This window comes from Poecile atricapillus, chromosome 2 (assembly GCF_030490865.1).
Source record: "Poecile atricapillus isolate bPoeAtr1 chromosome 2, bPoeAtr1.hap1, whole genome shotgun sequence".
Lineage (NCBI taxonomy): Eukaryota > Metazoa > Chordata > Aves > Passeriformes > Paridae > Poecile > Poecile atricapillus.
In genome coordinates this window covers 66,488,680-66,514,548 of record NC_081250.1, presented here as the reverse complement: position 1 = coordinate 66,514,548, position 25,869 = coordinate 66,488,680, and the positions used below count along the sequence as shown (strand labels likewise).

The window sequence follows — 25,869 nt, the reverse complement described above, 5'->3', positions numbered from 1 at the left end:
TAGAAGGGTTGGTGCAGGGGTTTCAGCATTGGCTGCACCCAAGGGTGGCTGCTCTGAGGGAGAGGATTAAAAGAGAGTGAGGGAACGCATCGCTAACAAAATCAGGTGGCCAGTGGTTGGTGGAAGGGGGGAAAAGTTAAAGGCGCCTCCTTTGCCGAGCATGCAATGTGAAGCAGCGTGCACTGAACATCTAGCGGGCTGTGTCCGTCCCCTTAGGCTCAAGGGAAGGGGAGGGGAGCCTCTGCAGCTGGCAGGGAGTTGGCTCCTGGCGCTGCTTGCGGTTCCAGCACAGCCCCGCAGCGGTGGGCGAGGTCGAGATGGCAGAGCAGCAGGTCCTTCGGGGTCAGGCACGCTGTGCAGCTGCGGGGGACGGAGGCAGGAATGGGCATTGCAGGACAGCAGGAGGACCCAGAGGGACCGCTAGGAGGGAAGCAGGAGCGGGGCTCGCAGCACTGCTGCTTTTCCATCACTCATCTGCAGCAAATGGGAGAGATTAGTGCGGCTGTTGGATGTTAATTCCCAAGGCCCTGGGTGTGGAGGCCAGGAAGGGTTGTTTTTTGGTTTTTTTTAATCCAAAAGGAGATGAGTGTCTTGACATGGGTGGGGTTGCACAGGAGCAGAAAACCAGTTGGCTCTTTCTCATCTTTCTCACTTTGCCTTGCCCCAGAAGAAGTGAAAGAGAGGCAAAGGAATCCTTTCCTAAAGGGGAATATATCTGTAACCTGCTAGCTTTTCTTTCACAGGTGGTGAAAGTCCTTGTGTTTAAAAGTGTCCTTTCTCCATCTTCCCCTCCTTGTCAGGCTCCCCTGCAGCTGGACCCTGCCAGTGTGGAGGCTGGGAGCCCGCTCCCACCACCGGTGTGGACATGAGTCATCAGCAGGGAATCACCCATCTTTTACCAGTTGTATTATTTTTAGGTCAGCATAGGAATTTCTTTGCTCATGAGAGCCACATTAATTCTGCAAATAACGTTAGAGAGAAAGGAGAATAATTACAACAGAGGTAGAAAAACACACACTGGGGATTTCAGTAGGAGGAGTTAGACAACTTCATAACTTAATTGTGTATTAATGACTTCTGTCTCAAGATATGTTTCATCCTTTTTTTTTTTTTTTTCCCTTGCTTATGTTTGTGGAAGTTGCTAAAGAGAACAGACAGGAAAGGAACAGAGTGGTACCAAGCTTTTTATTTTCAGTGAGCCCTTGAAATTAAGACTGTTTTTATTTGTTAACATCCACAATATGGGCAGCTTTGTATTAATGAGCTGCATGGGTGAAAACTTCAGGTTTTAGTCTGTGTGGTTTCAGAAGTACAAGCAAAATAATGATGAATGTCACTTTCTCACCAGCAGTCTTGGATAATGCAGAGCACAGTGTCTGTTTATTTCTTGGTAACATAATGGTAAATATAAATATTTGGCATTTTCATCTTGACTACTGAAATATAAAATCTAGAAGGATTGGATGGTTGCCTGCATTACTCTTAATCAAAATCAAGACTGATTAATTTTGCTAAAAATTTGGTTCTGCATTTCCTTTCTAAAATGTCTTTCCATTTCTTAAAGAAGAACAGCTATTTCCTCTGCTGACAAATTGGAGTTGTCTCAGAGGAGAGTGTAATGCGAGGCAACAGGCACTGCTTATGTAAACTTTTCTTGCAGAGGTGCCCTTTATTAAAAGTGTAGCAAATCCTGCCTTGCCCTCTTGAAAGGAGCAAACTTTGCAAAGAACTTTTTCTTAAAGCCTGTTTAAATGCTTTTATATCCTAATTAGCATTACAGATTTCAAGAATACTTGAAACTTGATAACTTCTTTTAGGAGAAAGCTTTTCAATGATGTGTTTTTACACAGAGATGCAGACACTCTTTTGCATTAAGAAAATTTTTTTAAAAGAAAGAAAAAGGTGCACTGGTGTCGTAATAATTAATCAGATCTGCCTGGTGTGATACATGCTCTGAGCACCAAAGGCAGCCTGGTTGTTGCATTGTTATGTTTTGGTTCTGCTTTTGTGTTTTAGTTGTTCTGTTTCCTTACCTGCTTGTTTTTTACACTTCTTCCAGTGAGCCAGAGCCTTAGTATTATATTTGCATTGTTACACATATGAACAAGTCCAAAATATAAAGGCATTTGAGAATTAAAGTAATTGTAAAGGAGTCTTAACTGCTAAAACCAGTTTTTTTCCTTTTTACTTAAAACTGAATCTCTATGCTTGGGACTGAACAGCTTTTTTCTCCCAACTCTGTAATCATATTTATAGAAGAATTGAAGACTGTGGCCAAGACCAGCAGTCACATGAACACTCAGCAGCTTTTATTAGATACATCTGGAAACTTATCTTGCAAGTAGAGTGCTTTTACCTGTGCACAGATGTGGAGCCATTGCTCGGCCTGTTCTGCTAACAACCTCAAAACCTGTTCGCATCGCTGTTTGCTGCAGCCATGCCATCCATATTTGACTTGGAACCGGACATCAGCAGACATTTTAAGGAGAGGGAGGCTTTTTTGGTTATTTTTTTTGTTTGTTTGGTTGGTTTTTTTTAAGTTCATCATGAACAAACTATTACCATATGTTTCAGATGCTTTATTTGATATGCTGGGCTTTTCAGACTTTCCACAATTACTAATTTATTTATTTATTTTTAAGAAGTTTAAACAAGATGAAAAAACATTCATATCACCTAGAATTCCTTTCTCTTTTCCTTATTAGACTGTGGGTCTAGATTTTAAAATACTGTAGGCAGTGACACTGCCCAAAGATAGAAAATTGTACTGATGACAAAACAGAGAAATTAGTAGTTAGACTTCCTTAAAAAAAACTAATGCTTCCAGTTAATGCACTGTTAGGCATAGCCACTTACTCCATTTTGAATTAACACAAGACTTAGTCAATGCAGTGTGATGCTTGCCTTAACTAGTTAGATTTTGACACTTAGTACCTGTAAGCTTTTCTTGGAGGTGCTAGGAGTCCATACCTGGACCACAGAGGAAGGCAGGGCATCCACAGCTCCTTCGCATGCTCCAGCTCCCATGTGGTAAGCTGTGCCACCAGGGCAAGGGGCTGAGCTGGGGTGCAGTGCATTTATATGCCCTGAAGAGCCTGCAGCTTGAGGCATGACTTACCTGGATTTTTTTTCAGCCAGATGCTTCTTTCTGACCTAGTGAAAAAAGAGCTTTATCTTTCTCCCAGTTTCTCTTTTTGTTTACTGCTTCTTCACTCATATCAAGGAAAATAAAAGAAGACTAAGGAAGAAAGAGAAATATGCCTAATAAAAGAGAAAGCTTATGTTCCTTTTATAAGATAAATTACTTTTGTTTGGGGGAGGGGAGGTAGTTCCCTTTGCATGGAAAACACTATTTTTAACTTGCAAATTTGTGTTGTCCTGAGGCTAGCAGTTGGTACAGGTGTATTGTGAAGGACTTTTGCATGGGTGTTTGTTCTGAAAGATTAACTCTCAAGTGTATCTTTTGATGGGAAACCTAAATAAAGTAGTGCTGAAAAGTCATCATGTTGCAGGAGGCAGGTGAGGGGGAGTGCAAGATGAACAAGGCACACCTCCCTGCTATGTGGGATGTATGGCTCCTAGACGAGGAGCACTGGCTCCTGCTTGGAGATCTTGGGGGTACAGTGGCAGGAGTCAGTGCTCCCAGTAACTCTGTGGTGCCATCACCGGTAGCTGTGCCTGCCCTGTCACACACAAGGGGATGGAGCTGCTGCACTGGGTTCCTGGACCCAGGCCAGGCACATTGGGACCCCAGAGATGCTTCAGCATGCCCTGAGGGTCAGGGTCTGTGTCCCTTTGCAGAACAGCCTGCAATGCTTCCAGCAGTGCAGGAGAATTGTTTCCAAGCCCTCCTTGTTTGTGTATTGACATACCAGGAGGACCATGTGAGAAGCACTGCTTGTTTTCGTGCAAGGCCTTTTCATTACCTCGAAAGCAATTTATTTCAGTAGCCTGGAAGTTCTTCAGGTGACTACTCATATTTTTTTAATGCTCTCCATCCCCCAGTGGTTTGGTGGTTGTATTTTTGTTTTCACTGAAGATGAAAGCTTTGCATCACAGAATAGGTGCTGCCAAGAGAGCTGCAGGAAAGCTGTAGATCCTGATGCTGGAGAAGTACGGTGTGTTGGTCCTCCCCCCCCCCCCCGGAGATTGTTGTCACATTTGGCATACCTCTTTAAGTAAACATTAGCTTTGGAAATGGCATTGGTTCAGTGTTTAATGGAATGCAGGAACTATGTCAGCAGTAATTATACAGGTAGGATGCAAGTGAATTGACAGGAGAGTTAAAACAGATTAAACCTTCAGCACATATTTATGTCCAAGCTTTCTCAGTACTGTGATAACAATGGCCATGTTGTATACACTTCACACTTGCCTCTTTCACCACTCAGGGACTATGAGTCCAGTTGCTTTGTGGGTGACTTGGTTATCTCTTCGTTTTCAGAGAATAAAAAAATGGCTGTGGGAGTTTATGTAGTGATAAAATGAACAACAATGGGAGTTTGTTAGGGACAGGACAGGGAGGGGGTGGTTTCAGGATTTTGTCAGAAGTCATTTCTAATTGCAGGATGTTTTTCTTATGAGTAGGCACATGTCCTTTTCCTTGATGCAGAGAGCAAAGACAGTATGGGGAAAACCAAGGCCAGGGGCAGATGTGAAAAACTCCTAGTGCATTTAGTATTCTTACAAAATCTGTCTGTCTTCTATCTATCCACTGGTGTTTTGCTTCTGGGAAACCCATGCTTTGGCTGGGAGCTGGATCTGGAACCACAAGGAGCTTGAGGTTGCGTGAAACTGTGTGTCATTTATTGAATACAGAGTGGACATGACCTGTCATGCTGCAGAGCTCACATTCCAAATATTTAAAAGGCAGTAGGCTTTGTTGACGTGTTGGCCAAATGTTGCTGCATAGCCCTTTCTGCCTACAGCATAGCTTTGATTATTTAATGCAATGTTTTATGTGAGAAACCCTTGTTTAGCTGAATTTGGGATTTGAAAACTTAAGAAAAACAAGAAATCACAGCAATAAAGTGTAGGTCAGAAAAGACGGTGCTTCTGCTTTTTTTTTTTCAGGGCAAACTTGCTGTGAAGGAGGTATAAAAGTGTCAGAGGTGTTGAACCTGTTTCAGGTCTTCCTCCTCTGAACCTTTCTCCCTTTCAATGAGCAGTAGTTTTCCTTTTAAAACAGTCTATTTCTCATAACAGCTTTGAAAAATACCAGTGAAAGTTTATGGAAAGGCAGTGTGAGGAAGATACACACACAGGTATTTGAGTGGCAGGCAGTAGTATGTTTTAAGCAGCGATTATGAAAGGTGCTATTTTTACATTTGCTTGCCACTTAGGTCAGATTTAGCCTCTCCTTGACACTGATTTTTTTAAAAATGTTGTTTATTTTAACAGTACTTTTCAGTAAAAATGAAATGGTGTAAGGCCATTGAAGTATTTTTCATTGGACAATGAAAAGGTTTTCACAAGGCTGTTACCTCAGCAGCTGTTCTGTCTGCCTGTGTGAGACTGTCAGTTCTCATGTTCTTTAAACTTCCAGTGGACTTAGTAGCCAGAAATTGGTAGAAAGTGACTGTGACTAAGATGGCCTTTTGTGGTGACAGATTTTGACACACTGTGGCTTTATTTTGCATTTAGCAAGTTCTCGGTATAATGGGGTAAGAGGAAAGAGGACATCCTGGTGCAAGAAGAATGCTAGTTCTTCAACTTGCAGCAGTCAGTAACTCATTTCTGTTTTATTCCTTTCCTTTCCAGGTGTGACATCTGTTGTATTACCTTTCGTACTCATCGGGGCTTACTGCGCCATAATGCAGTTATCCACAAGCAGCTTCCCAGAGATCCCATGGGAAAGCCTTTCATTCAGAACAACCCTTCAATTCCAGCAGGCTTCCACGACTTGGGATTCACGGACTTCTCCTGTAGGAAGTTCCCCCGCATTTCTCAGGTACTCTCTGTTCTTCGTAGCTTAAGCTGCTACAGTGCTTATCTGATGAGGTCATTGAAAGATTCATCCTGCATGTAGAATATCTTGTGGAAAGTACATCACCACTGTTCATGTAGGCTTCAAACACTTTATGCCTCTCCTTTTTCTTTTTTCATCTAAAGAATATTGGCACTGGGGGCTTTTTCACCATTGCAGTGGATAACTGTCAGTGTTATAAAATGTATAAAAAAATGTATAAATATACATATAGATGTATAAAAAAATTTTGAAGGGAAACTTTGGTCATTATTAGATCCTTGCCCCTTTGAGCATACCCAAAAAGTCCTACATCTGAAATCAGCAGGGAGTACACATGGTAAGGAAGGTATTATTTATTTTAGCTTACACTAACAAGGATGTAATTGGGGTATGAAGGTTTTTATTACAAAAACTTTGAGCAGTTGTGTTACTAACTAAACAGTGACATCTTCTGTGGTTCCATCACAAGATGCTCCACAACGTTCTTCATGTAAGGTTTGAGAGTTCTGCACCTTTGAGGGACAGTGGATGGGGAAAGTCAGGGAGGTAGTCTGTAAATTTTTTTCTGAGAGCCATAAAGCTTTCTGTTGAGTGGTATGACTCCTCCCTCTGTCAAACCTTGTCTGCTTTACTTTGGGTCTGGGTGAAACTGCATATCTCTTAAAAAAATCAACAGCACAATCCTCCAGGACCATGCTTAGTTTCTGCATTTTTCACATTTCTTATTTTTTTTCATTATTCTTATTTATTACCAACTCTTCTGTCTGAAAAGTGGTAGACTTGAAATTTGCTGCTGAACCAGTGGAGCATGCAGGTCTTTCTGTCAGTCTGTTACAGTTCTGGTATAAAACTTAAAAAATCAGAAGAAAGAACTTTTTAAACAAAGTTTATTTCTTTTGTAATTAATGACATTTAAAGTTATGAAGGGATTTGAATGTTGGGTGTTTTCCTTTTGTAATAATTTTGCTTGTACTGTGAGAGAAGACTCAAAAAGTATTTAGAGTCTGTAAAGATCTTGCCAGTCCTATACTAGTATTTTTCTGGGGAGAATTAATGTAATCAGACTTCCCTAACCAAAAACCATACTGCTTTAGCCTCTGAGTTTCATTGATCTGCTATTGGGGGATTTTATTTTGGTTGGTTTGTATTGGTTTGGCTTCTTGGATGCTGCTTTTTTTTTTTTTTTTTATTTCCTCGCCTCCTGGCTTCCTTGCTGTGTAGTATGCTGAGGCTCCTGTCCTGTCAGTGACACGAGAGAAGTTTCTGATAGGAAAGTTTAGGATGGAAAACAATTTTAGAGCCTGAATAGCCTTCTGAAGGAGATTACCTTTATAGAAGGGAGCTTGGGGAGAATCAGCCCCTAATTCAGATATATCCCTTAGGATACTAAAGGCTGTGAAGTGGGAATATCTCCATGCCATTTAGGTGGGGGCTGCTCTAAACCTCTTAATCAGTGGAAGAGAGAGTGAACTGTTTTTGTTTTGCAGCAGTGTGTGATGCCTTTCCAGTCTGAGATTCCTGCTCTAAATATTTTTGCATGTCTTGCAGGTCTGGTGTGAAACAAATTTGCGAAGGTGCATCAGTGACTTCCATCGATTCATTTGCGAGATGTGTAACAAGGCATTCCCCATGCTTTCGGCACTCAAACTGCACACAGAAACTCACATGGTGGATCAGGGAAAAGACAAGCACAAGCCACAGTCCATGACCCCACCCAGTGAGAACCCAGACCAGAAAGCCTTCATGGCATCCTTGGGCCTACAGTACACCAAAGACATCAAGCCTGTCAAGCAGGAGGACAATACACAAGACGAGGTCCAAGAAATGCGGCTCAGAGCACTGAAGAGTAACCTACCTCAGGAACCTGGCAGCACCAGTCTGCTCAGCCTCTCTCCTCTGGAAGCTGCCTCCATGGGAGGGTCATTTTCAGTCCTTCCCCCTACAAAAGAAAACATAAAGCTTCTCTCTCTGCAGCCTTTCCAGAAGGGTTTTATTATCCAGCCTGACAGCAGTATTGTGGTGAAACCCATCTCCAATGAGTCTGCCATTGAGCTGGCAGACATTCAACAGATCTTGAAGATGGCTTCTTCTGCTCCTCCTCAAATCAGTCTTCCTCCACTTTCTAAGGCACCTTCTGTCCCTGTGCAGTCGATTTTTAAGCATATGCCACCACTGAAGCCAAAGCCTTTGGTAACACCCCGAACAGTTGTCGCAACCTCTACTCCTCCTCCTCTTATCAGTGCCCAGCAAGCCTCCCCTGGCTGCATCAGCCCAAGTCTCCCACCTCCCCCTCTGAGGCTGATCAAGAACTCGGTGGAGGCCGCCTCCAACTCCCATCTCCCCCAGCCAGGAGCCAAATCAAGTCCTTCCTCGCAATTGCTCCTCCAACCCAAAATAGAGCCTTTAACTCAGCATGAGATGAAGACACAGCTGGAGCAGGACAGCATCATTGAAGCTCTCCTCCCTCTAAGCATGGAAGCCAAGATCAAGCAAGAAGTCACAGAAGGAGACCTGAAAGCCATCATCGCAGGGGCAGCGAACAAAAAGACCCCGACCATGAGGAAAGTTTTGTACCCCTGCCGTTTCTGTGACCAGGTGTTTGCCTTCTCTGGTGTCCTGAGAGCTCACATCCGTTCTCACTTAGGTATTTCCCCATATCAGTGCAACATCTGTGACTACATCGCGGCTGACAAGGCAGCGCTGATCCGGCACCTGCGGACGCACAGCGGGGAGAGGCCTTACATCTGTAAGATCTGCCACTACCCATTCACAGTGAAAGCCAACTGTGAGAGGCACCTGCGAAAGAAGCACCTCAAAACAACCAGGAAGGATATCGAGAAGAACATTGAATATGTCACCAGCAATGCCGCAGAGATGGTGGATGCCTTCTGCTCCCCAGACACAGTGTGCAAGCTGTGTGGAGAGGACCTGAAGCACTACCGGGCCCTCCGCATTCACATGAGGACACACAGCGGCTGCCAGAAGAAGAAGCCATTTGAGTGCAAGGAGTGTGGCACGGCCTTTTCGGCCAAGAGGAATTGCATTCACCACATCCTCAAGCAGCACTTGCATGTGCAAGAAAAGGAGATTGAGAATTACATCTTAATGGTGGACTGCAGTGCCCAGGAAAGCCAGACAGACCCTTCTTTATTGGAGGACAGCACTTACATGGACCACAAGCCCATGACGCCTTTCCTGGAGCCACAAAACGGCTTCTTGCTGGGAACATCGTCTCACGTTTCCATCAAACGTGAACCTGTGGGCAACTTCCCCGTGGATTTTGATGAGCCCTTGGATTTCTCTCAGAAGAGTAAAAGCCTGAGTGCTGTGCAGGTGAAGCAGGAGAACCTGTTTGGTTCATCTCTGTCCCTTTACGACTGTTCCATGGAGCCTATCGACCTGTCCATCCCCAAAATCCTGAAGAAGGATAAAGATGATGCCCCCTGTGAAGCCAGGAACCAAGAGTTGGCTGCTTCTGCAAACAGTGATATAGCCTATAACTGTCTGCAGTGTCCTTTGGTTTTTGGTGCCAATGGGAACTCAGAAACAAACCGGGGTGTCAGACATCCCCAGCCACTGAAAGGTTCGTTGCATTTGACTGTCCCAATCATTTCCCCGGCTCTCCCTGGCAATTCTGCCTTGCTGAGACCCCTGAGGCCTAAACCACCACCACCACCTCTCTTGCCAAAGCCTTCAGTAACTAAAGAGCTGCCACCATTGGCTTCCATTGCACAGATCATTTCGTCTGTGTCTTCTGCTCCCACTTTGCTGAAAACAGAGGCCGCAGATGCCAGTCCCAAGGCAGTGAGCAGCTCTACTGGGTGTGACAAATCAGGGAATGCCAAAGCTAAAGTGACAATCGTGACCACCGTTCAGAGGGACTCCAGCCTGCCCAGTGACCTGTCTCAGGCTTGTGATCCAGAGCAGTCTCCCATTGCTGATGCTGGGTTGACTAAGAAAAGAGGTAGAAAGAAAGGAACTAAAAATAAGCCTAAACTTAGGAGTAGTGTGGATCTGGAGTCAAGTGGGGAATTTGCCAGCATAGAGAAGATGCTGGCTACCACAGACACTAACAAATTTAGCCCATTTCTGCAGTCCACTGACAATTTCAAGGAAGAAAGTGGCAGAAATGGAACAAGTGAGGATGAGAAAGAAACTGCCAAGGATAAGCTGCTGAGAGGGAAGAGGAACGCTTACTCAGACTGCCTGCAAAATATCCCGTGTCCTTACTGTCCTCAAGTCTTTCCATGGGCAAATGCCCTGCAGCGGCACATGCTCAGTCACACAGGTAAGAGTGCTCTGTGCTCACAGTAGGTTGTAGTCCCTGAGGTTCCCCACAAAAAGGCCTCTCCATGGAGGAATCTTCCTTTCTCTGATGTCTGAACTGTATTCTTCTTTATTATTTTGCTAATCCCTAGCTGTTGCTGTTTCATAGTGCTGCTGGTAGATTTTTCAGAAATGGAATAATCTCTGTCTTTGAGTATCAGAGGGTAAATAAAACGGTTAATACCCATTTGACATCAGTGGCATAACTTAATGTAGCTGGAAAGAGCCTCAGGTTTCAGTTGTTCTGTTATTATTGTCTTGTCTTGAAGGGGAACATATGTGTTGAATATTTCATTGTGCCTTATGTGGTTTGTTTGCTTCTGATGGCTGTCTGTATCAGTAATGATAAAAAAAGATCTCTAAAAATGAGAGACAATAAGTGTAGAACTGTGGCAGGAATATAAAATAATGCAGTGCTTAGCTTTTTTTTTTTTTCTTGTGGTGGCTTTTATTTAACAGATCAAAGGAGGATGTGAGAAACTGCTCATCCTGAGCATTATGTAATAGCTTGCCTCTAGGAATCATTCTCCTCACAGATAGACAACTAAAGGTGGGCATATGCCCTAAGGTGTGGAGATGTGTATGGAATCTCTAGCATTGTGCCACTGTGTAAGTAACCTCAGACCTGGTGTAAACAAAAGGAGGAATTGGGTAGGGAGATTTATTCTAGGTCTGGGGTTATTTTTCGTTCTCCACTATAAAGGAAATCCTGCATTGAATGCTATGCTGATTTGAAGTTCTCTCATTCTTCCACCCACACTGTAATAAAGTAATTAGTAGATTCTCATCCTGCTCTAGAGGGAGAGGACAAAGCTCTACTTGCTGTTGCACCCTTTTAAGTTGTTGATATTATTTGCTTCATTATGCATCTCAGCTCCTGGCATAAAGAATAAAAACTAGGGATTTTTATAAGAAACATAGGGGATTTGAGTATAGCCTTATAAAAGTTGGCTTTTTTTTCCTTTTTTTATTTAAGAAAATGAGGTTTCCTGAAATGACTGATTCATGTCTGTGCTAAAGAGGGAAACCTGAAGAGGTAAAAGAGGTTAGCTAAGAGGTTTAAAGGGAATCTGAGCTGTGGGGCAGTCCCTATTACAGTTTGCTTTGGGTGACACGAGGACATAACTTGCAAGGTATCAGTGCAACAGTGAGGCTATTGTTTTCTGGTCCACAGAGACCAAATTATTTCATCTTATTAAGCATGCAGTTTACTTTGTGGTGAAGGAGAACTCTTTACTCATATCTCAATTGTTTTCCAACACCCTGGTCTCCAAAAAAAAGGCATAGTTACTGAAGAACTGTTCATGAGACAGAAAACAATGGAGAGGCTTTTCCCAGACTAAGAGGTTTGACCTGCTTACTGGTGGCAGACTTCCAAGGTAGCAGCACTGGTGTAAACCCTTAATGAAAACAGGAAAATGCACTCAGCCATGAATTATACTGGTAAAACTTGTCTCCCTTACGACCACCAGGCTTGGAAGGAGACACCGTCCTTTTAGTAAGCCTGTGCCGCAGTCCCCACAAGAAGAAGAAACAACTGTGATCATAGCAGGACTAAATCCTCACCACAGATACAGGATTTTTGGTGATACTACAGAGGTGGCAATAATCACATTCCAGTTGGTGTGCTCTGGCAGTGAAAATACTGAGCTCTTTTATAATCATCGTCTTAGTGTTGAGAGAGACTTGTTGCTGGAGGACCACCCCACAACAAGCTTTGTCTGGCTTTGGGGCATCTGCTTTCAGGTGGCATGAGCGTTCTCTTTCTAAACTGTGAGTTTCCAGCAGCTCCCCTGTGGCAGCAGGGTCCATGAGCCCTACTGGAGAGGAGGGGGAAAGCTAAGCTGGGAAGCTGGAGGAAAATTAGGACAGGGAGGTGGTGCCAAAGCAAGCCTGAGGATGCATTCAGGTGGGGGAAGCCCAGTGTTTTTGTGGTGGGTGTCAGGTGCTGGTGGCATGGAAGGAGTTTGGCAGCTGTGGTAGATGCAGCAGTTTGTGTTGGCTTTATCTTCTGGACGAGCAAATTGGTTTTCTTGTGGAGAAATGTACAGTGTTGTAGTGCAGCTCAGCGTTCCTGTCCCCACCTATTGCACAGGCAGATGGCTTGTGACTTGTCAGATAGCTCTGTTCTTTAAAATGAGGTAAGAAAAAATCTATTTGCTAATCTTTGTAAAGAGGAAAGGAGAACTTTACTGTCTGTGCTTGATGGCTGCTCCCTGACCTGGGTAGAGAAATGACTAGCAGGCTGACGTGAAGATGAGAGTCCTGGTGATCTGCTTCCGAACTGCATGTGTTGGGTATGTGATCCATAGGCAGTCACAGCTGGTAAGCTGACTGCATAACACTGCTATCAAAACAAAACCCAAAAAGCAGCACTTAGCTCTTCTGTGGCTGCTTGTAGGAAGTTTGTTATTGAGGTAATTCATGTAAGGGGTCTAAGATAGGTTGAGGAAAAGGTATATAATTTTGAGCATATAAGTGCTATCTGTATGAGTTTTGAAGTGCTGTATTCTTACAGACAAAGAAGATTTTTGCAAGTGTGTCTTTCATGTTCAATAAAATTTCAGCACAGAGGCTGCCTTCTATGTGGTGTCAAGATCATGTTTTCCTTTTGTGAAAGCGCAAAAATGCACGTGCTACCAGTGACCCACATCCCTCATGCAACCAGAAATGTTTCTTATGGAACCTTTTGCCCTGCATCCTTGCCTCAACACCACTGTGTGTTTGGGTTTGTTTTTTTTTAATTCAAAAACATTTCCATGAAGAAGCATACACCTTCCTCAGTGGTTTTTCATTTTAATGGTGAGCTCACAAGTGGGACACTGGGAATTTAGCATAGTTTGACTTTATACAGTGCCTAACACACTAGCTGCATTTTGTTTGAACATGCTTGAACATTCGCTTTTAATACTTTCTTTCTCTTGATGTCTTTACTGTATAATTTACTTTTCTGTGTCCAACTCGCTTTGCCTTTGTTTTTTTTTTGTTCTTCCCTGCTGCTGTTGACTTTTTAAATTCTCAGAATAGTGACTAAGATGTGCCCTGCAGGTGATGCAGTTGGTTTTGCTCCTTTTATAGGATGCAGATCAGACTAGGTTCAGTATAAAATTATAGTAATGGTCATTTTTAACCACTAGTTTGTTATAGATAGCCTAATCTGTTTGCAGAGAATCACTTAAAAATATTTTCAGAGGAATACTGGCAGGTCTTACTTGGCCCAAGATTAAGTTTTGTCAAAAGCAAGATTTAATGGCAGAGGAGGTTTTTTGGTTTTGTTTTGCTGCTACAACAGGAACAAACCATACAAAGAAATATCTAGAAACAAAATAAAGGAATAAATAAATAGAAAACTCTTATACCTAGCCCATGAACCTGAATGTTTCCTGTTGATTTGAGGTCAAAAGTCACCAAAAAAAAAAGGATATGGGGGCATTTTTATTCTTTGCTTTTCTGATTTAAGTCAAATTGTAAGCATCTTTACTTTGCAACATTTGTAGTTACCATGGTGAATAATGTGTTTCTACTAGGAAAGCAGTGGCAGGGTACCTTGAGCACTGCTCTTACATACTTTGATTCTTCAGATCGCCCTTTATACTGAAAAAGACACCCTTCAAATGACTGTCTACTATGAAATGTCCAGACTAGGCTAGTCCTGCTGTGCTGCTAACCAAAATTTACAGTCAGTCCCAAGTCAATATTTAGGCACAGATGTATTTTAATACAGGCTATGACTATTCATATGGAAAATTTTGATAAAAAATCAAATCACATTGACTTTATAGGTTACCTTCCAGTGAGTAAGTATATTTTATCAGAAGGGCAGCTGCCTTTAAGGGACAAATACAGAAGGCAGAGAAAACTGCTTTTTTGAATGTTCTGGTTTTGTGCCTTTAAAGGTGACATTTTTGGAATGCATTGCAACTTGGAGTAGGAGGATTGGAGTTTGCACAATAAGTGGAATTTTTGTTTGGGTTTTGAGACCCCTAGCTAGGATGTCTGTGTGGAAAGAGGAGTATTTTATCTGTTGCAAGTACTGGTCTGTATGACAAATATCTGATCGATACAAACATTTGAAAGGCTGAAAATATGAGAAAATTGTGACCTGAGTTACAAGTTGAGTTTCAAGTAATTAATCCTCAGCTAATCCCGTCATTGCATGCTTGAAAAGAAATGTGGCTATTGGGCTATCATGAAGCAAAAGGATTTCTGCTCCACTTTGAAGTTTTGTATTTGCATTGTGAATGAAGCCAGATAGAAGTGCAAAAAGCAGTGATATTTGTAGCCATACATTTATGGTTGAATTAGCAGGCATCTAAAAGGAAAGAGTGACTTGAAAGCCTACAAAAAAGCATTAAGGTGATGCATCTAAAAAGTTGTGTTGACACTGGAAGAAAATTTAGAGAAAGAAGCAGTTCCTGAGATGTCTGTGAGATGCGGGGAATCCCTGGTACAGGTTGAGATGTTAACTAGAACAGAACCATCTTTCAGAAGATGAAAGGAAGAGAGATACCCACATTGTTGCATCAAAGAGGCTGCTGGCTGGGGCAGGGGTTGGGTGGTGTGTGTGTGTGTTTTCAGAGGTTTTGGGTGTGAGGTGGAAGGTGTGACAGGAACTGATCTCCTTTTACAAGTAACTATCCTCTCAATCTCTTTCTTCATCACAAAGATGTCTTGCAGGATTGCCTTCCTCATTGCACTGCATGATCCTGGCTTTTATTTCAGCTTTTCCTGTGCTTAGTCCCTTCCCTCTTCTAGTAATTAAAATGAATTACAGACATGAAAAACTTCCTCCTAAGGGAAAATAATTTATTGCTTATTCAACATATGGGCCTTGATTCCACTGAAGTCAGTGGAGAGATGCCCTGTGGCTTTGATGGAAATTATGTCAAATTCACATAGGTGACAGGCATTTTCAGAGAGAGCCTGCTGTTGAGGAGCTTGCAGTCAGGATATTGTGGTTGGTCACCAAGCAGTAATAGAGACAAAGGAAGAAAACCAAGGAAGTTTCTTCTTACACACAAGGGGGATATTCGTACATTATCTTGCGTCAGGCCAGAAGCCATTCCCCTGTCAGAAATGTAGTGTCATTTCTACCAAATCTATCAGAATTTGCACACACCTGGAGTTGCCAGCTGCTACCTGAGGAGAAATGTTCTTATCCCCCAGCCTAAGGAAGAGGATGTTGGATCTCACAGTAGCACACAGTTTTTCCCAGCTTTTCAGAATACCAAGGCAACTTGTATTTGGTTGGGCTGAACACGGCAGACAAGCAAAGCATAAGAATGTGAGAAGTGCCCTTCCATGTTGGAGCAGTGGTACTCCTGACTCCAGTGGTAGCAGGAGGATGTGCTCTTTAGTGTGAGTATGTGAACACAGCCACTTCCTCCAGCCTGTTGCTCTTAAAGCTCTGTCACTATCCACAACTGCTTCATTAGGGTTGTGTGTTCGAGGGTATATCCCTCGAAATTGCTCACTTTACAACCTGTTTATGGAGCAGCTGTCTGCAGGTCCTTCCAGTTGTTTTCTGAACCTGCTGATGCAGTCTGACTTTAATTTGGCTGCTGCAGCCAGCCAAACCAGTGATCCTGGAGAGACATCAGCTATGGCTTTGAGTCCTCCTGCCTGGATGTACCTGCCAGTACTATACTCAGCATCACATAGGCACAGTTTAGATTGTTTCATCTTGTGTTAATCTGCATTGAAGCTCACCTACCATCATACTTCCCCCTCTGTCTTGACAGTAGGGAAAGAGATTGGCTGTCATACTAGGCAAGGCTTCATTGTAGCAGGTGAACGGTGTTTAGCCAGAAGGGAGAGCTGACACAAAACCAGTGGTGAGCACAGTCACTCCAGGTTTTTTACTGTGCTGACCAAATGGGATGTGTGCAAGAAGGAAGCTCAGCAGATGGTGGTACATGTCCCTTGCATGAAAACTGCTTGCACAAGGGAGCTGTTGCTGTAAGTTATTCACACCTCCAGTACAGACAGCATCACTATATGTCACTTTGAGTTGGGTTTCATGGGAGAGTTGTTGAAGTAACAAACCTAAAAGCGGCAAGAAGTTGGCTCTGTGCGTCAGGGTAGTTAAACTTACAAATGAGTTATTGCTCTCAGCCTCAGCGTAGCTGCTGATCAGATTGCATAGAGTATGCACAGGATTTTCCTCTTACATCTCCATGTACCAGTTTGTTTGGGAAAGTCTTCTGTCCTGACAGCCTCTCTCATCCTCTCTGCTTCTTTTCATACAACAGGTTGCCTTGCAGTGATTCAAATGTGGTAATACAGGTCTCAGTACTAGTCTGGCATTGCAATCTGCCGTGCTGGGGACCTGTTACGACATGATTTGATCTTGCCTATCATGAAGAGACTGAGTTGCCTTGTTACCATGCTAACAGCCTGTAACTTCAGAGGGCTGTAGCAGGGTATCTGCGGTGTCACGTCACGTGGGCCTATGCAGACAACAGATGGCTACAGCCTGAGAGGGGAAGACTCGTTTTGTGACATGATCCTCTCCAAGAAATGAAGTCTGCAGGAAGGGCTCACCTCTGACAGTTCTCATGGCAGAAAAAAACTGAAACGTCCTACTTGAGTCGATTGAATTATTTCTTTATAGTCAGAGGGGTGTTAAAGCAGCTCAGCTGGGTGGTGTGAGAAGGCAGGCATTTCTAAAGCCGCTCAGACGAGCACTGGTGCAGCACGTAGGGTGGGTAGGATTTGGGTGCAAGGTAGATGTTGTTCTCAGCAGCCGGCGCCGGGCTGGTCAGAGTGGTTCGACCTGCCCCCGGCAGACAGAGCCTTGGGCCATGGTTGGATAACACAAAGCACTTATTGGCAGTACTGGCTCAACCTGTTCCCAACTGTTCATCCCTGCAGCTGTAGCTGACCCAGCTGCCCAAAAAAATTAAAAGGGCAAGGGGAGGGACTGGCAGTCATGAGATCAGTTCCCGGATCTGGCGGGCAGTACAGCCCTAAAGGAGCACATTGATGCAGCTGAGGTGTGGAGCTGGCAGCATCTTCTGGGAGGCACTGGGATAGATGCTGTTGAAATTGGCTTTGTTGTCAGTGCTTTGTGTCTTCAAATATCAGCTTTAGGCATCAAGGAGGGAGCCCAGATCCGATAGTGCACACAGTTGTAGTTACCACATAGACTTTATAGCAAAGCTTCGCATTCATAACTGGCTTCACCAGGTAGTGGTTAATCACGGTTTAGAATCATTCAGCAGCTGAGGACTTGTGGTCTCCCTCCACTGTCCAAGAAAAAGGGATTTCCAAATCCATGGAAGTAAACTAAGAACTGTGTTTCAAATTCAGGTTTAAAATGAGGTGATTTTTTTTGGTTGGTGCTGGCGTTAAAAGGTGGGTAAGCAACATGCTTGGGGTTCTTGTACAGAGTCCTTGTGAGGGCCATCCTTGGAAGTGAGTGATCATCTGGATTTCATCTGGATTTCTGACTGTATGTCAGAAGGAAAGAGAATGAAGGGAGATGCTTGGATGGTGTTTGGTCAGCCATAAATGAAGTAAAGCTTTAGGATGAGGTGTAAGACAGGAAGTGCAATTCAATAGAGTGTCACTGGGAACAAGTTTATAGAGGGTTTCTTTTGGTCTTGTTTTAAACCAAAACAAAAACAGGATGGTGGTTTAGAACAGGATTCAGAGATGAGGAGGCTGTGTAAGTGATGGGGCTTGCTTATATCCTTGCTACATGTAGAGGAAGGGAATGTTCTAAAGCACCTGAAACAAACTGAGGACATTTCCCCCAGCTCACAGCAGTCAGACCAGGGGAGAGCTATCCCAGCAGAGAGGCATACAAGGAAAATGTGGAGCAGCTTAATGAATTGTGCACTTTAATAATTTTAAAGCAGCCCTGCCTTTGTGTCCTTAGGGCTGTCTGAATGCTTCCTTCTTGCAATGAAATACAGTTGACAGAGATCTGGGATAGGAATGGGGTAAGGGATTATCTCTTACATAATAGAGAAAGAGAACTTACGAAGGAGAGATCCCTTTCGTAAAGAGACTTGCCCCTAATGTGAGAGGGTCAAACACAACTGCTCTGTGTTAACTAGACAAATATTTACAAAGTATACTCAACAGTGAATTTTCTGATTAGCATTTAGCAGAATTCATCTTTGCTCTAGATATCTGCCACACTGTGATCCCTCCAGAAATCATGTGAGCCCTGGTTATAGTGGGGAACTTTATCCGAACTGTTCTAGCTGTCCATACCTCTGAACTACATTTGTGGGTATTTTGTAGAGGACAAAGGGCTTGAAATCATGTTTTCAGTGTCAGGCAAAGTTTAAGAGCTGCTCTAGAGCCAGAGCTTAGAGTAAAGCAAGAGTTATTTGCTGCTGGGGTTGGCCCGCGTGCTAGAGCTGTTGTATGAAGATACTGAGGAGATGGTGTACAGCTTCTGCTGGCTGCATCGTCTGCTCTGCATCAAACTGCCCTTCTGCTGAATGGTGCATTTCATCGTAAGCTCTAAGTGTGGATTTTGCCCTCACTCCCTTCACTGCAGATTCCCCCATGGTACGTACAGGCAGAGCTAGTCCTGAAAACTTTTCTTTGTGACTTCAGCTGCTCTGTTGAAGGTACTGGGGAATCATACTGTGTGTTAAAGACAGAAAGTTGGGGTTTTTTCCCCAGAATAGCTTCTTTCCTTTTTCCCCAGATATATTCAGTTCCATTTACTGTAAATAGTCCTTTTCTAGTTTGAATATTTTCATTTCACAGGGCATGGAGATACAACCAAAGCTCTATCAGCCATGTGTGGGCTGATTAAATATTTAACTTGAGTGTTTGCAGGTGATGAAGGTGGCTGAATTTTATTATTTAGAATGTTTACAATAAAAATGGACAAAGATAACACTCAGAATTTTTCAGGTTGACTCTGCAGGTTTAAAATATGTTCTCCAGTTCGTGGGTGGAAGTAGAAGCATTGTGTGGGTCCCAAAAATCCGAAATTTACTAGAACTGCTACCACCTAGTGGTGGCTGCCTCTATTGTAAAATATGCTGGGGTTATTTCAGTTAATGTAGGGAAAATAATAAATCATCAGCTCATCTGACTGATAATGTCAGCCTGCTTGTACCATATCCATTTCCAATAGTCTGTTTGCTCCAGTTTTGGGGATTATTTAAGTGATGGGTTTTCTAACTCTTCTCTTGGGATGTTAGGAATATTTGTCAATAAACACTTGCTTTAGCACCAAAATGTTTTTCATTACATCCTGTTTTGTCTACGAACTTCACAGCATCTCAAGCTCTACTCTCTATTCCATCATAGTTCCAGGAAAAAAATAAAACCATGTGTAAAAAGAATTAGGCCAGCAAGCTCCCCACCTTGATCTGTAATCTGCCCTTTCATCTGAAATTTTTCACATTTGGTGTCCCTCTTCATAATTTGGTTTGCATATGTATGAAAGCAGTTCCCTCCTCTTTCTCTTTCTTGCCACCAATAAAACATGAAGTGGATTCTTCTGACTGGGCTATCTGAAGACTGCAACTTGATTTGTAAATAGACTTCAGCAAAACAAACTTTTCACAGTTTGAAGTAAAAATTATTTTGGCTACATCTAAAGAGTGGTTTCTTTCATGCAAGTGGAAAAGTTTTTGGATTCTCAGATGGAGTCCTTGAGGTTTAGCTTATGAATATATCTCATGAGAAGTTCTTTTTTTCCCAGGAGCTGACGAGGCAGCAGCTGAGTTACTAGTGCTTGTTTTGTGTTGCCTGCTTCCCTATGTCCTTACTTCTCTGCTCTTCTCCTCTTTCTCCCTAACCCTGCACATCCTTTTTGACTCTGGTGTCAGAATTGAGATCTTCAGATAGTGTCACCTTCTTCTCTTCATTTTGGGGGAGTGACACACTCTGGTTGCACATGACAAGGTAACATATTCTGCTCCTATGGTTGCTGAAGATGTGGCAGTGGGTGGGAGCCTTGACAAGTCGATTTCTCCACTCTTGTCCTCTTGATTCACCAAGTGTAAATTCTGTGGGATAACAAATGGACCGGAAAGCATTTTACAGCCTTAGTAAGTGAAAGATGGGAAAGGGGCAAAAGAAACAGCAGGCCTTTCCTGTGCATCCTGTTTCTTTCACCGCCTGAAATCGAGTGACTGCTCTGCACCATAAATCAGCTGAATTCTGGAGATGGGAATTACCCATTTGAGAGGAGCTCAGTCTTGTTGGAGGGATGTTTGCCCAGATTTGAAGCCTTAGTCAAAATCCTCCTCCTTATGTAAGACAGAAGCCTGCTGGAGCTGTGTGGCCAGCAGGGTTTCTGCTGCTGCAAGAGGCATGTAAGCAGGAAGAAAACAGTAATACAGGCCAGGCCTAACCTCTGCTGGAGTGGATGAAGCAGCTGCCAGTGCAAGACTACCCTTGCAGCCATCCCTTGCACTGCAGAAGTCCCACACTGGAGCTGGCACAATTGTCTTCACAAACATTGTGTTTACCACACACCTTCACGGTTCCCTTGCTGCTATTCCAGTTCATCAGAAGCAGAACTGGGCTGATTCTCACCCATCCCCAAATAACCAGGATTTGTGCAGAGCAGCTCACTTTTTCACCAGCTGTAGAACCAACTGCACAGGATGGAGTTAACCACAGAGCAGCTCAGCTAGTCAGGAGCTGCTGCTTTATGTGAAGTACATGCATGAAGTTTCCTAAGGGGCCTATGAAACTCCTTGTTGACAAGGAAAAGGGCAGGTCTGGTTTGTGCAGGTGAGGAGGAAGAGCACTCCCCCAAGCACGTAAACATGTCATCATATCCCTGGCTATGTCACTACCTGATTTTTGAGTGTTCCTTCAGGGGTGCTGGACCCAGAGGAGCTTCAGAAGAGAAGGCTTGCGTACATTTGTGTTTCCAGGTTCTGGAGTGAGCTTTGCCCTTTGTGAAAGCACATTGTTTAAACTTCTTTTTCCTGATGTTGACCTCATCTGTTTGCCTGTGCCAATACATCACTTACCTGTGGACCACCTATCCCTTGAGTGCACCAGAGTTGTAGGCCATGCATGCAAGAACAGAATAACAGCTGGGAAGAGGCCCAGGACAACAGAGGAGGGGAAAGAAGGAGATGGAGTTCAAGTACAATTCACTGAAGAATGACTGAAGAAAAAGAATATCTTCCTGGAAATACTAGAGGAAGAAAAAGTTACAGAAAAACTGGAAAACTATGAATGATACATGATATTGAGTGTTAAATTTGGGACTTTTGTATTAAGAGTTTTAAGACATACTGGTTTTGCCTTGCTCTTGAGTGCCACCCATGGATATTCTCCTCCGCTCACTTGGCTTCTGATGCTTCATGTTGAAAAACCAGGAAAAATACTCCCTCTGCATCTCTTGTTTTCTGTTTGGTCAATAAAGAGTTACAGAACATCTCTCTGGGTACGATTAAGAGAAACATTTTCCCATTTTGCTCTCCTTGTGCTCTTCACTCATCTCCATCCTAACAGAGCTCACATGGTTTCCTGCCCCTCTCCCTAATGAACCCCCTCTGTGCTCTGCTGGCAAGCTTTCTTTGGCCTAACAGACATCCCATCGGGGGAGCATTTCCTGACCTCGAAGGGGATGAGACAGGGCAGCCCACATCTGCTTTCAGACATCCCCATCCTCACATTCTGTAGCCTTACACACAGATTAGGGCTTGCTTTCATGTTTCAATGGGCCGATAATTAGATGAGCAATGAACTTCGTGTAATCCACTGTCTGTGTAAGCAAATCTGTTTTGATGAAAAGGTGAGATTACTTTTTGTGATAGGTCACTTCTCCTCCTTACACTTCCCCAAGAAAAAGTGTATCAAGAATTGCATACTACCAAGTGATCGTTTGCTATCACCAGAAACACTGCTACACTTCAACACTTGTTCTATGGCCATTTATTATCACTAGTGAGAGGAGATGGGGCCAGTGCAAATCATGTTGCAAGGCTACATTCAAACTAATAAGTGCCTGAGAACCATCTTCTCATCTTCTGCTTTTACTTTTTGCTTAGGGGAAAAAAGCCTGTAATAGAAATCTAGGCAGTTTGGAGACAAGCACATGTTGTACTGTGTCAAACAGAGAACTTGCACTGCTCGTCTAGAGTTTCTAAGTCCCTCTAGTTACTCAGAGGCTATCGTTCGTGCAGATGAATGTTGAAATGCTGGGTGGGTTGTGGGCTCCTTTTGCTGCTTGCTGTCAGTATGAAGGAGGCAGGGTGGAGGACTTAAAGGAAAGTTCCAGCTTTCAGAAAGCACGACTTGCGAAATTTATGTCCTGGAACAATTCCTGGGAAGTGGCACTGGGGATGCAGTTATATGCCATGCATCAGCAGCAGCTTTGGTCTCCAGAACCAGACCAGCTTATTTCCTATTTGCAAATACACTGTTTATGTAGAGCTTGGAAGGAGTACAGCTCTAGCCCTCTGTTCTCCTTAAGCACCTTACCTGTTTCAGTTTTTTGGACATATGTTACATCTTCAGGAACATTAATGCTGCAGACAGGTAAGTAAGCAGAGGACACCATTAAGGACCACATCTTATGTAATTTTTGTCTTCTTGTATGTTACCTGTGGAACAGCAAAGCCTGTTACTGTCCCTTGGCTTTATGTTTTGATTCCAAGTGGCATATCAGAGTCTCAGGTGTGGATGAACTTCCACATCTTCCACTTTTATGGTGTATACCCAACTTTTTAAGCCAACTTCCGTGTTACTGTCTGCACTATTTACATTTACTTGTACAAGATGGTTGCATGAGGCCTTTACATTTCCTTGGAAAAAAACATTTCCTGTTACACAAAAATTAGTTTGATAAATGTGTAGGTTGTATATTATTTCAATCTGTGTTCATGTTTTTCATACACAAGTTGTAATACATCCATGTGTCTCTGGATGGTCTGAGATAGTGACCTCAGCTCTTTGCTGTCTCGGCATGTTGTGTTCTTCAGTTAAAAGCAATTATATTATAAACTGTTTTAAGAAGCTGCTGAAATTGTGAGTCTATTTCAGAAGAGAAATCATTTTGTGAAAGAGTTTGTATCATCTTGTTAATTGGGTTCTGTGGTGTTTTGATCTCTTTTCAGCTGTAAGTTACTGGCCTAGGTCACAGACAAGAAACAGATGTTGGGATGCTTGATCAGAAGCAATGCTCCTGGGTCCATGTGCAGGCTCACGGCTGGTAGTTGGGAATCATCAGGGAGCATTCCACTGAAAGTTTCTCTGTGTTTCCTTGCAGAGCGCCAGGCAGATGCAGAGACACTAGCTTCAGGAAACAAAGTCTTGAACCTGAGCTACAGTGAGAAGGAGCAGTCAGAGGAAATGACAGAGCTACCAGAGAGTGAGCGTGGCCCCAAGGAGGAGCAGAAGGCTGACTCCCTTCTGACAGAAGAGGATGCTGAAGAAAAAGTGGATGGATATGAAGAGGGCCCTGAGGAAGATTCTGTAAGTAACAAAAGTCTTGACCTCAATTTTGCCAGCAAATTAATGGACTTCAAGCTGGCAGAGAGTGACCAGAGTGCAGGCAGCAGTTCTCAGACTGAAAGGAGACATGCCTGTGACATTTGTGGCAAAACCTTCAAGTTTGCTGGCACTCTTAGCCGTCACAAAAAGGCCCACATTCGTGAGGACAGAAAGGATGAAAGGAGCAGTGAGGATGAAAGCAAAAGCATTCAGGATGATGCAGGAGCTCCCTCGATGCAGGAGTCTGGTCTTGAGCAGGAAGAGTCTCCGTTGGACTTGAAGGTAGTGGAGTCTCCTGTGGACTTTGAGGCAACAGGAAAGGAGAATGAAGAGAGCGAAAGCATCTCTGAGGGGGAAGGCACAGAGAGAAAGTCCACTGAGAAGAGCAGTGATGACAAACCAAAGACTGATGGGGCTAAGAGTACTGCAAAAGCAGACAAAAGAAAGAAAGTCTGTACTGTGTGCAACAAGCGTTTCTGGTCTCTGCAAGATCTGACGCGACATATGCGGTCTCATACAGGTAAGAGGAGGCTTGAAGGCAGAACAGGCCATGAGGTGTCCCACCAGACTGAGGTGTCTGCTCTGGAGGTGCACAATTGCTGCTGGCACTTGAGGTTGGAGACACTGCTTTTAGTCCTAAAGGTATCTGCAAGGTGTCTTCTCTGCCCCAGTCCTCCATGCTGCATACAAAGCCTATGGAGGGAACAAGAATTGCAGCCACTGCCTTATTTTCAACTCCCAAACTGTTTTTCCCCATGATTGCTTGCAGAGTTCAGAGGCGAGGGCAAGTGTGGAGATCCCTGGGCAGGTTCTGCCTCCCTTCTTACCATGTGTGTAGCTTTACTTCTTCCCAATATTTTGACCAGCAGTGGAGGAACTGTCATACTGATACCATTATCATGAGACTTCACCTCTGAGTCAAAGTTTAGACAGAGATAAAGAGTCTAGTTTTGTCTGATGATCTGAGCCTAATATGGGTAACATGCTGGTGATGTGTGTGACCTGCTGCTTGGGTGGAAAGCAGAGATTAACTGGGCACTTGGGCAGGAAAGCTGGAACACAGGTGGTGAAACACTTGCCCAGTGACTTGACCAGGCAGTGGGATTGCTTTATGTGACAGGCAGATTGCAGCAGTGCCTTGCAAATGAGATGAAGCCATGAACCAGCTCAAAGGTGAATTAATCAATCATTCATCTTTATTAATTATGTATTTTACCTGCCAGCAAGCTGCTCTGACGTGGGAAAACTGGTGCTTTTTGACAGTTTGTGTCTTTTGAAGGTTCTCTCTGCTGAAGACAAGATCTTTGCCATTAACAAAATATTTGTGCTGTAATTGACAGTGATTTTTAGAAAACTACAGCAAAATGTAACATGTGAAGTAGACTTCAACCCTTCTAAATCATAAATATTCACATATTGAGTGCAAAACTGACCTGTTTTCTTCTGCCATTGAGCCACAAGTGAAATGGGACAGGTCCCATTCTAGTGCCTATTTTAATACACGTGCAGAAGTTTTGGGGAAATGCTGATATCTTAAGTACTGAGCTTTATCCCCAAACAATGTTTGTTTGCCCATGGATGTTTCCATACTCTCTGTTTTAATTGCTTTCATTGCATGCTGGGTTATTGGGGACTATATCAGTATGTTTTTTACCTGTTTGTTTGTCTTTCTTATTTGACACTTGAAGGATGTTTTAACACAGAATAGGTGTGGAATAGGAACCTGGCACAGTGTTTTCTTCAAATTCATAAGTGTAACTGTGGCCTACCCCCACTGTCAGATCGGTGTATTTTCAGCTGAGGATTTTTCACCAGTGCTATGGGTTGACCCTTCTCCTTGTCCCCTTCCCACTTGTTCAGCTATATTGACAACATACTTTCAGATTGCACATTACTTACACTTCAGTTTTAATGTGTGAGGTTTTTTAAAGATAACTGTAAGGTTTTGGGATTTGTTTACTCAGAAGAGGAATGTTTGGGACACACTGAACTCTGCAAGAAACCCCTGCCTGCCTACCACGTGTCTCATTCTGATGTTCATTGGCACAAGATGGCGTCTTGATGGAATTTCAAGTCTTTAAGAGACACAGTTAGAAAGAGAGGACAGGTTGGGGTGGGACCTTTGGTTCTTCAGGACA

The 25,869-nt window shown here is 43.4% G+C and overlaps 1 protein-coding gene across 7 annotated transcripts in view; it reads left to right on the top strand.

Moving 5' to 3' along the window:
- RREB1 (ras responsive element binding protein 1) overlaps positions 1-25,869 on the top strand; it is a 122,062-nt gene that overhangs the window by 92,347 nt on the left and 3,846 nt on the right. For 6 of the 7 annotated variants that reach the window (XM_058832489.1, XM_058832491.1, XM_058832490.1 and 3 more), the window contains 3 exons: positions 5,761-5,950; positions 7,517-10,256; positions 23,508-24,251. In XM_058832489.1, coding sequence (XP_058688472.1) covers positions 5,761-5,950; positions 7,517-10,256; positions 23,508-24,251 — 3,674 coding nt within the window. The remainder of the gene's footprint in view (positions 1-5,760; positions 5,951-7,516; positions 10,257-23,507; positions 24,252-25,869) is intronic. The other variant, XM_058832495.1, reaches the window with a different exon arrangement.